This window comes from Urocitellus parryii, chromosome 2, assembly GCF_045843805.1.
Source record: "Urocitellus parryii isolate mUroPar1 chromosome 2, mUroPar1.hap1, whole genome shotgun sequence".
Classification (NCBI taxonomy): domain Eukaryota; kingdom Metazoa; phylum Chordata; class Mammalia; order Rodentia; family Sciuridae; genus Urocitellus; species Urocitellus parryii.
In genome coordinates, this window is record NC_135532.1 from 186,305,750 (window position 1) to 186,317,470 (window position 11,721).

Consider the following 11,721-nt stretch of genomic DNA (forward strand, 5'->3'; position numbering starts at 1 on the left):
CATCAGTACGCCCAAGGAACCTCCCCACTGAGAAGCAAGGACGGGATGCAACCAGGAAGAGGCAGCTCTTCCTTTCTTAGTGATAGCCATCGACATCTGCCACTGCTCCCACAAACAGGACAATCTGATGAGGGTTGTGTACGTGCCAAGTGCCCCACTCTACCTCATGACATCAAGAGTGTCCACAATGACCTAAAGACACAGAACCAGTAACAAGCATTTTACAGAGACTGTATCACTTCTCCAAAGTCACATGGCCACAGGGGATGGAAGCCCAGTGTACTTGACTTCCAAACCCCTGGTTTTACAACTGGATTCAAATACCTGTAGTGTGGAGTTCCTTATTCAAGTCTCTGAAGGGTCATAAACTGTGTAAGGACCAGTTCCCCAGCCTCTCTGGCTCTGCTTCTTTTTCCTCCTAAGTTTCTGCTCTATATGTCACTGTAAAGGACTTTCCTTCCAAAAGGAGGTTGGTGGAGAGCAAAATCTGAGATATTAAGAAATTGAAATCAGGGGAACTGGGAAATAGCCCGAAATGAAATTCAAGAATTTAAGGCTTCAGACGAGGTAGGAAGCATGGGAGAGGGCAGTAAGTACATTTGATGGCAAATAGACCCTGTCTTCTTAAAACAGAATAAAAGAAAACCCAATAGGTAACATTTATTGAGTACACATTACACACCAGGCTCAAGAGTAAGCACACTATATATCAAGCTACTTAATTCTCACAACAAACCCATAAGGTAGTTAACACTAAAATTTCCATTGTATAGATGACACAGAGGCACACTGAGGTGAAGTCACATGGTCATACATACAGATTTTGGAATTGGGACCTGCTCCATATGGCTTCCCAGCCTGAGCTGTGCTTCATCATGTTATTCTGCCTATATGTCCCCCCCCATTGATTTTCAGATCATTTCGGAGCGCACCAAGCCCAGGATGCACGAATTCCAATCTGAGGTGTTCATGATCATTGGTGGCTGTACAAAGGACGAACGGTTTGTGGCAGAGGTAACCTGCCTGGATCCCCTGAGGCGCAGTCGCCTGGAGGTGGCCAAGCTCCCATTGACTGAGCATGAGCTGGAGATTGAGAATAAGAAGTGGGTGGAGTTTGCATGTGTGACATTAAAAAATGAGGTCTACATCTCAGGTAAGCAGGAGCCATGTGGAGCCAAAGCAAGCCCATACTCTGCGATAGCATGTCACATTTTCCCAAGTGAAAGCCAGGGAACTATCCTATGAGAATGACTGTGAGTTGGCAATGATGTAACTCTGACTGGGTCAGGTCATGGAACCAGGAGCTCAGGTAGTCTTACCTGGAGAGTGCATTATTAATTAGTAAATTCTAAAATGTGAGCAGCATTGTACTGGGATCTAGGGGAGCAGGCAGACAGGTCCAGTCCTTCTGGGAAAAGGAAGAAGTGATACCAGGGTTTATTCAGGGTCTGCTACAAGCTAGCATAGGACTCTGAACCAGGTGTGGGAATATAGTAAGGAATGAAAACTTCTGCTCTTCTCCCAAACCTGACCCCCTCCTAAGTTTATTAGGTCATATTTTGAGAGACTTTGAAGTAATATGAAAAGCATACATTTTTTCTTGCTAAATTGTCAATTATTCACAATTACTTTATGGCTGACTTCAATTAGACCTGAAGTTGCCATGCAAGTCAACAGTATGTTCCCAGCCACTAGTATTATGCCTGACTTCAGAGTAAACAATCAATGTTTATTGAATGACATAGTCTCAACATTTTTTATTGCATAGTAAATGAATCTACTTTAATAACATTTAATCATTTGCTCTCACATTGATTCTGTAAGGTAGATAGGATAAAACCGAGGCTCAGAGAGGTTCTAGAATATAACTAGGGTCACACCCTGGTAGGTGTCAGGCAGGATCCCAACCCAGGTGCTGAGCCTGAGTCCCAGGCTCTCATCCTCACATCAAAAAACTCAACCCTTCTTGGGACCCTAGGGAAGAGTTGAGCATCCCTTCCCACCCTTGGAGGCTTTTCTGCAAATGAACTTGTTTGGGAAGAGCAGCTTCCCAAGCTGGTTTCCTCCAAAGTGAAGGGCAAATCTGCTCTTCTTTGTATATATTCATACCATCGCTTAGATTCTAGTTTTATTTTATATTGTAGAAATATTTGTAAGTGTTATAGAAAATTCAAACAGTACAAATATAGAAAATAGGTAGTTTCTCTGTGCCATTATAATTCTATATTTTTACAAAAATAGTGATATTGTTTTGGGGTAAGTAGTATTAGTGATGTAACAATCCTAAATCTCAGTGAATTAAGATGATAGAATGTGGGAGTGAGGGGAGGGGTCCATCTGCTTCCACTCAGACCCTCAGGGACCCAGCCTTCTTCCATCTTGTGATGCTTCCATTTCACACATGTGGCCTTCATTTAGGGAAGACAGAGAAACCCAGTGGGTTGAGAAGGCACATGTCCTCATAAAAGCCTCTCAGCCTGGAAAGTGCACCTCGATTCTGGTCACATTCCATTGGCAAAGACTAGCTGTGTGCCCTTCTCTCCCAGCATACAGGTGTCCTTGGAAATGTCATTTAGCCTTGTGTGGGGGGAGGGAGTGGGGAACAGGGTTGGTGGTCATAATCCATCTTTGCCATTTATACAGCACGTTATTCTACCACTGTCCTTTTCCTCTTGAATTTATTGTTCATTTTAAAATGATACCAGCAATGCATGCAAGCATGCTTGTCTACACAGTTAAATCAACAGAAACGTGTACTTCCATTAGCAGTATAACCTGGGTATCGTTACATGTTGGCACAATGGATGTATGTATGTTAAGTGACATACTACGTGTCAGCTACATGGTGAGAGCTCCATGAGACCTATCATTTTCACCAGTGCTTTTCCCTTCTTTGGTAGTGGGGATTGAACCCAGGGATGCTTTTCCTCTCAACTACATCCCCAGGCCTTTTTATTTTTTATTTAGAGATAGCATCTCACTAAGTAGCTGAGACTGGCCTCTACCTTGTGATCCTCCTGCTTCAGCCTCCTAAGTTGCTGGGATTACAGGAGTGTGCTACCAGGCCTGACACCACTGCTCTTCTTTTTGCCAGCTGTAAAGCAGTCTATTGAATGAAAAAAAAAAACATCATTTTTTTACAACTTTTTAAAAAAAAATCTCCTTGGGGGGAAAAAACTCCACTCCAGTAGGCATTCTTAAACACTTAAACTTTATATACTTGTGTTCCTCTTTGGAAAGTTCCTGGAAGCAGTCAGAAGATCTGTGAATAGAGAAATTTGGTATATATTGCTAATTGTCCTCCAGAAAGTTTGTATCAATTTGTTGTTCAATCAGTGTTGGATGACAGTGCCCATTTTCAACATCCTTGCTAACAATTTTAATTATCAATCATTTACATTTTTAATAGACTAAATGTTTAAATTTATACTTTTGGAGCATTGGTGAGGTTGGACATATTTTTACATAGTTATTAGCTAATTGCATTTATTATAAAAAATTATCTGTTTATACTCTTGGGATGTTCTATTGATTGTTGTCTTTTTCTTACTAATATTTGGGAGGTCTTATTATGTATCCTTTGCCTTTTGTGTTGCAAACAGATAATGGTTGTCTTTTTAACTTTTATTTATATTTATATAGTCATTTTCTTTCCTATATAATTCCGAGTTTCATGTCATGCTTAGAAATCTTCTCCCTGTCTGCCAGGACGGTGGTGCATGCCTATAATCCCAGCGGTTTGGGAAGCTAAGGCAGGAGGATTGTGAGTTTGAGGCCAGCTTCAGCAACTTAGCCAAATCCTAAGCAACTCAGCAAGATCCTGTCTCTAAATAAAATATAAAACAGTGCTGGGGATGTGGCTCAGTGGTTAAGTTTCCCTGGGTTCAATTTCCAGTACCAAAAAAAAAAAAAAAAAAGAAAAAATAAAGAAATCTTCCCCTCCTCCCCAAGATTATTAAGATGGTTTCTTATATATTCCCCAATTACTTTTACAGCAGTTACATTTGACTTTTATTTTAAATGTAATGTGAAATCGGTATCTAACTTAATTTTTCTCCAAATGAATAGAAATTGTTCTAATAACATTTATTAAATAATTCTATATATTTTAGTCCTGTTTGTATCCTTGTTATTAATTAATCAGTTTGTCTACTTTTGTGCTCATACTGTAGTGTTTTTATTTTAATAAAAGCTTTTAAGCATATTTTAATATTTGCCGAGGAAAGCCTACTTCATTCTTTTTTTTTTTTTCAAATATTTCTTAGAAGTTTTTCCAGTGATGGATCACTTGCCTAACATGTGCAAGAAGGCCCTGGCTTTCCTCCCCAGCACTGGAAAAACAACAACAACAACAACAGTTTTTGGAAAAGTATATTTTAAATTGGCCTTCAGGGAGCCAATCAGAGTGACTGTGCATTTGGAATGAGTGTGCAGCTCAGCAGTAGAGCACATAAGAGCCCCGAAAAACAAACAAAAATACCAAAAAAAAAAAATCATCCTAAATTTTCTTTTCTCAGTGAAATTTAAAATTATCCCTTTAAAAAATCCTTCAGGCACTGAGTATGCAGATCCCCTGAGGGAGGGTTGGTATCCCTGCAATAGCATGTCTCCACACCCACGCATACACTATGCTTTCCAGTTAGTCAGATTTTCTTTAAAATCCAGAAATAAAATCATAGAGCTTTTTCCTATTTTAAATAAAGATTGCATATATTCTCTGAAAGTTTATACTTACTTTATAATCTTTGACATTACCTAAATGGGATCAATATCATACTGTTTTGAATAGAGACTTCTAAAAGGTATATGAGCCAAAGGAAAAATGGTCAGAGTATAATGAATAAGAAATTCAGAGAAAAGGAAGCTCAGCCTCCCTTAGAGTCAGGGAAAACCAAAGTGGGATAGCAGAGAGAGGAGCAGGGGGACTTTCCTCTGCCAGCTGTGGGTGGGACATGAGGAAAGGTCATGTCACAGCTTCCCAAAGATGCTTGGTGTGTGCTCATGCCTCTAACCTAGAAATCCCACTTTAGGGTTCCGAGAAACACTTAAACCTGTGACCCAGAACATTGTCAGTGATATTTTTCTTTGCCCCACTAGTGCACATTCATAAGTCTGATAAATATAGTCTTTTGCTTCAAGCAGTTGGTGATGCTGCATGCTGGTGGAGAAATGGAAACATAAAGGTGTTTAAATGTTTTATTAAAGTCACCCCAAAAGGCAGCCCTCCTTTGTCTTGGTCTCTCTAACTGCTGAATTATGTATCTTCTGTTTATCAAGAGAGTTGTCTTCAATATTGACCGATTCACTCTTAAATGAACTATTGTGAGAACCTCTTACTTTATAACAAAAATTAATTTTAGAAAAGGGCAAGTCCCACTTGTATTTTTACTAGATCAGAGCTATGAACCAAGAGAACTTTATAAGATTTCTTGCTGATTTTTCCAAATTTGTGTCTTTGCTGTTTTGTTTAAACTTAGAACTTAAGCTGCCTTCTAATTTACCAGGTGGTCAAGGTCCTGCCATCTCTGCCCGGTCTCACTCCCTGCTCCTTGTGGGCAAAAACACAGAGTCCAGGCTCCCTCTGCCTCCCCACTCACCCAGGTTGAACTCCAGTGGCACTGCACACCATGAGGCCATGGCTCCCCTCCCAGCCCACCCACCCCACCCCCAGATCCCTGTATTTGCGTTGTCTCCCCCGAGTCTTGCCATAGACCATATTCACCTTCAGAATTTCTCTTGTCTCCCCTTGGAGTGAGGCTGGCATGAGGATTTAGCACTTTAGGAGTTCTAAGAAATGATGGGAGAAGCTGCATTTCTGACTCATCTGGTGGTTTATTAAATGTTTTGTTACTTCTTATAGGTGGCAAAGAAACACAGCACGATGTTTGGAAATATAATTCTTCAATCAACAAGTGGATTCAGATTGAATATTTAAACATCGGCCGCTGGAGGCATAAAATGGTGGTGTTGGGTGGCAAGGTCTATGTCATTGGAGGTTTTGATGGCTTACAGAGGATCAACAACGTGGAGACCTACGACCCCTTCCACAACTGCTGGTCGGAGGTATGGGAGATTATTTCTATGACTAACTCTATCTGTATTATTACTTCAGAGCTTAAAAAAAAAAAGGCACGTGCCTATGATGGTGGCCAGCATTTTGATTGCCTTGCTCCTATGAAGAACATTTTTGGTGGCTCTGAACATTCCTTTCCCTAGGAGTCAGGGCTTCAGCATTGCTGATCAAGTTAAAGCAATAATGTCTTTCCAGGTGGGGAGGCTTTCTCTGGGCAGCCAGAGCCCTCTATGTGGAGGCTGTGGAGGGGAGGCTTACCCTGCCCTGAGATGGTAGATCCCATGGTCACATGTCTGTCCCAGAGTCTTGTCCCCTCAGATGCATTCCATGAGATTCGTCTCCACACCAGGCATGCGGGCGTCCGCACACTGCACTGTTTGTGAACTCAGAGTCATTTGGTCATGTTTAGAAGTCAGCCCTTATTTATTTCCCCATTAATGATGAACCATTTACATGCCCACATGTAAGACTCTCAATGTGACCTCAGGTGTATGTCATACTCAGGAAAAGTAAGGTGACTTCGCCTCCCGTAGTTCCAGATTATTCTCAAGTTCAAATTTTCTTTCTTCTCATCAGAGCATATTCCAGCTTTGGGAAGTATAAAACACAGTCACTGTAGGTACAAGCAAAGGTCCCCAGATCACCACAACATCCAACAAAGGCCTGTCAACCTGAAAAGTGCTATATAGGGAGCCCTTAACATCTCTGGGGGTGTGCCCAACATGTTCCCCAATCATCAAGTCCCATCACAAAGTTACTCCATGACTCAAAGAGGTTATGCAAATAGGTAATAGGCTCTTGAAATTCTTTTTAGTATCCTGGGATTTACAAGGTAGAAGTACAAGTCTGTCTTAATCCCCAAAGTTGCAATGTGCCCTCAAATGGCTGGTTAAACCCATATACTAGCTTTTATTCCTGGATATAAACACTAAAGACAATCAATGCTGTCACATAGTAGGCACTCAGATATTTTCTGAATGAACATGTAAATGAATATATATGTTTGAAAAATCATTTTCCTCCAACATTGGCTGACTTCATCTATATAACACTAATTTCTGCCTGTACCCTCTCCTTCCTTGAGAACTAGACTCGGGAAAACAGGTGGGAACATCCCAACACACAGCTTGCCCTAGCCTGCCTGTATGGAGGCTGGGAAATGCATGCTTTGATTCTCTCCGCATCTTAAGAAGAGTCAAGCCCACGGGGCCTTGTCAGTTCAGGAGAATGATGCCCAGGTTTGCATCCCAGGGCATATGTCCTGTGAGTTCTTCCAGCAATTTAGGCAGCATAGCTGACACCTTTTTCTTGTGCCCCATGCCTCTGCAGGCTGCACCCCTCCTTGTCCATGTCAGTTCCTTCGCCGCCACCAGCCACAAGAAGAAGCTCTATGTGATTGGGGGAGGGCCTAATGGAAAACTGGCCACGGACAAAACTCAGTGTTATGACCCTTCCACCAATAAATGGACTTTAAAGGCAGCCATGCCTGTGGAGGCTAAATGCATCAATGCAGTGAGTTTCCGGGACCGCATCTATGTTGTTGGTGAGTGAGTGACGGCTTTTTATTTATCTGAGGTCCCCCTTCATGCAGCTATGCCAGAGATCAGATATAATTCTCTTGAGAATTCCTGGATGAAGTGGGTGGAGCTGAAAAGGAAGAAAAGTTGGGGTTGGTTCAGGTCTTGGTGGATTTTCCTTTACAGTCCTAGAGGCAGAATAAAAACTGTTTAGGGGTAACAAAACAGATGGATACTGTGGCCCAGAGGAAGAGCCCTGAAGTCATTGCAGGAGGAAAGTTGTTTTGCAAACATTAGGAATATATAAAAGTTGAAATGTGCATGGTATAATAAATGCCCAACCAGTGGTAGCTATTATTACTTCCTAGTTTGTGTTCATGGAAATTTCTCTCTTGCTGTTTTTTAGGGGCTCTGAAAAGTTACATTTAGCTGAGAGAAAAGTCTAGCTAGCCAGACCACAGTTGGCATGTAGTTGTTAAGGATGGTGGCTCCCAGTTAGAATAACCAGGGAGCTTTTGAAAAAAATATGGGTAACTGGTTCTTACCTCAGACCAATGAAATCAGAATTCAGGAGGGAAGGAGGTTGCTGGGGAACAGTACAATGTACAACTTTTTTTTTTTTTTTAATCTCCGGGTGATTTTAATGAGCAGCCAGGGTAGAGAACTACTGATGAAGGAGATGCCAAGATGCCAGGAAATAAATAACTTCAGTGAATGAGAGCTATTCAGAGAAGGTATTTGGGGGCAAAACATTGGAACAGATTAAGGGGAAAACACTTTTCTCCCTTGCTTTAGATTTCTCCTGTGTTCATGGTTAGTTTCCTGACTGTTCCAAAAGTCTAATCTCAAGATGGTTACCTTGGGCTTGTGTCTCAGATCATGCTGAGTCTCTGAAGAGATGCCAACCCAGCTACTGCCAGGGATGGATGATTTCTATCAACCAGTGCTCTACCGGATGCTTTATGTGCATCTTAGAACCACCATGGTCTTGGTGCCCATGGTAACAGAATAAAAAGTGTAGAGCTGGGATTATGGACCACGTCTTCCAAAGGCACCATGTTTCTTCCCAGGAGCAGTCTTAAGGTACATTTTGTTAGCTACGTTAAGCCAGTTGTTCTTTAGAACCAGGACTGCAGAATTGGAAGGACATTGTGAGTCATCTCGTGGCAACTTGCTCCTCCTAGGATCCATCCTGGCTTTCTGGGAAAGGGCCATCAATCCACTGTTTCTCTTGGCAAGATGGGAGTCCTGCCCTAACCGGAAGCAGAATTTTACTGGCTAACGGGATAGAAACCCAGAAAAATGGTAGGATGCTTCCCCTGTGTGTTCTTCCTCTCCAGGAGGGGCCATGAGAGCGCTGTACGCCTACAGCCCTCTGGAGGACAGCTGGTGCCTGGTGACGCAGCTCAGCCACGAGCGGGCCAGCTGTGGCATCGCGCCCTGCAACAACCGGCTCTACATCACCGGCGGGCGGGACGAGAAGAACGAGGTCATCGCCACGGTACTGTGCTGGGACCCCGAGGCTCAGAAACTGACGGAGGAGTGCGTCCTGCCCCGGGGGGTGTCGCACCACGGCAGCGTCACCATCAGGAAGTCCTACACCCACATCCGGAGGATCGTGCCTGGAGCTGTGTCTGTGTGACTGACAAGGGACCCTGGAGGGCGCCATGGGGAGCACTTAGTTCTACCTTGCGCCCTTCATCCGTGTCCACCCGCGGGCTCGGCTTGTGTTTAAGGCCATGCATTCGGGAGCGCACCCGGCTTGCTCTGGGGCACCGAGCAAGTCACAACTTTGGAACACATGAAAATGGTCAGGAATGTTGGCATGACCTACCTCAGGAGGAAGGCTGGAAGAAGAGTAATATTTAACATTTGCCACACTTCTACCCTATGCCAGGTCTTTTTCTATATTAACTCATTTAACCATGGGAATGACTGCCTGCTGGGATATTGTCACTCTAGTCTGAGAAGAAACTGAGTTTCAGAAAGGTCAAGTGGCTTGCCCCAGGGTACTCATTTAGCAAGTAGCTAAGCCAGGAGTATAAACCCAAGTCTTTCCAGTTGAAAGCCAATGTCCTCCACACCATGCGCCTGAGGGGAGGAAAATCAAAACCCAAACCTGACTCGGGTCTTGTTCTGGCCAGTCTGTTAGAAGATTGACTCAGCAAAGCAGGGAAATAAAAGTGTTTCTTTTTCCTTTTTTTCTTTTAACTCCTGTATTTAAACCTTATGAAATCCTTAGTTTTGGAGCCTTTGGGGGCTTTTGTCAAGAGTGTCTCTCTCATAGGCTGTCCCACTTGACAGGGGAGGCAATTCTGGGAAGACCAGTTTGTATTGAAAGAGATAAAAAGTTTTGTGTTCTGTTCTCCTGGCATCAAAGCTTTTCTTTTTTTATGGTCACTGGATGGCCTATTTTGGACTTGAACTGACATTGCCAGATGGAATTACCTTCACCTCATTCTGGTGCCTGGACTCTTAAAGTCCAACAGTTGTACTGTAATGTAGAAAAGAGGTTTCCAGAGACTCAAACTATTGTTTTTTAAATATGTAAACATCTCAACACTGTTGGCCGCTGCAGGAATGTCAGATTCTTCTTGACAGTGTACTTTCTACTTTAAGACAGTGAACTGGACCCACTCACCTGTAGTTTTCAGGATCTTTTAAAGCCTATCTTCTTGAGTTTTGAATAAGCTTGGCTCAATTTTGATTCTAAGAACAGAGTCTGCCCTTCACTCTAAGAAAACAGCTTTCAAATGAGCTCACTGGAAATTCATTCTAATCCCCAAGATGGAGAAACAGGTTAAGAGATCCTGTTTCACACGCTGTAGTTAAAAACATAGCAACTGCATTACCCAGGTACTTTATTTTTATTGTATGATTTTAGTTCTCTTTATAGAGTTTTAGTTCATGTCAGAAGGGGCATACTGTGCTTGTACTTCTCAGTGGTTTGGGAAGTCAGAGGTATTAGAGTTGATAGTGAACTTAATTTACAGAAAAAAAGTCAAGGTCAAGTCAAGTGTGGTGGTCTAAGCCTGTAATCCCAGGGACTTGGGCGGCTGAGGCAGGAGGATTGCAACTTCCAGGTCAGCCTAGGCAACTTAGTGAGCCCCTGTTTCAAAATAAAATTAAAAGGGTAAGGATGTATTCAGTGGTAGAGCACACCTGGATTCAATCCCCAGTTCCACAAAAGGAAAAAAAAAAACTTATGGTCAGAAGAACCTAATGTTGTAAACGTATATTTAAAACTTGGAAAATTATATCTCTATTTATGCCTAGCTTGTTGAAAATAATTTATATAAATGCATGTTGGTGTGTAAAATGCTCTGCCTTAGGGTCAGGTGATCTATTCCCTGAGAAGAAAAGTAAGACGGGACAATGCACACATACTTATGGATATTGAGAACACACTGTCATGCACCACAAGCTCTAATGACCTTCACGAAGCTCTCAACTGCAACAATTTAATCTAGTTCAGCAATGTTATCTAGTTCAATGCATGTTTCTCAATCTTGGAACATCAAATCTCTACCCTAGAGACCTCAATAAATGGACAAGTGGGCTACAAATCAATATTCTAATTTTTCTTTTCTTCAAGTTAGCCAAAAATGAGATGCATACTTATGGGGCTGAATCCAAGACTTAATTGCCTGTCAAGGGGGTCTCTACTGTGAGCTGTGCACTTAGGTCAACTAGTGGTGATTGCTTACATGTTTGTCTCTTGCAGATCACTGTCTGAGCCATTTGTGACTTACAGGAAAAATCAGTCCTAGTCCAAAGGCCATTTCAGGGAAGAGATTCCAAAGAGGAAATCCAATGACAACATCACTGGCACACAACTCTCAGAAAGAGAATGTTCCTTGCCAGGGATCCAATAGGGACTGTCCTTTGATAGAATCAATCAGCAAACTTACAGTTCTTTGGAGGTGTGTGTGTGTGTGTGTGTGGGGGGGGTTAAGATAGTGCTGGGAAGGTCTAAGTTATAAACTTGATTTTAAATGCAGTTCTGAAGTTTCAGGGGGTAATTCAGAATGTCTAAGTGCACACAAGGGGAGGAGTCTCTATGATTTTTGTAAACACGTGAATTGTGGTAAAGTTACAGGTATTCAAGATCCAGGAGTTCTTAATAATAAC

At 42.3% G+C, this 11,721-nt stretch overlaps 1 protein-coding gene across 2 annotated transcripts in view; it reads left to right on the plus strand.

Annotated features, from left to right (window-relative positions):
- The window catches only part of Klhl6 (kelch like family member 6), a 59,894-nt gene extending 48,938 nt beyond the window's left edge, over window positions 1-10,956 (plus strand). Inside the window, exons 4-7 of one of the 2 annotated variants that reach the window (XM_026389385.2) lie at window positions 916-1,153; window positions 5,861-6,063; window positions 7,403-7,616; window positions 8,931-10,956. In XM_026389385.2, the coding sequence (XP_026245170.1) occupies window positions 916-1,153; window positions 5,861-6,063; window positions 7,403-7,616; window positions 8,931-9,232 (957 nt within the window). In that variant the 3' untranslated portion in view covers window positions 9,233-10,956. The remainder of the gene's footprint in view (window positions 1-915; window positions 1,154-5,860; window positions 6,064-7,402; window positions 7,617-8,930) is intronic. The other variant, XM_077795031.1, reaches the window with a different exon arrangement.
- Window positions 10,957-11,721: the final 765 nt, after the last annotated feature.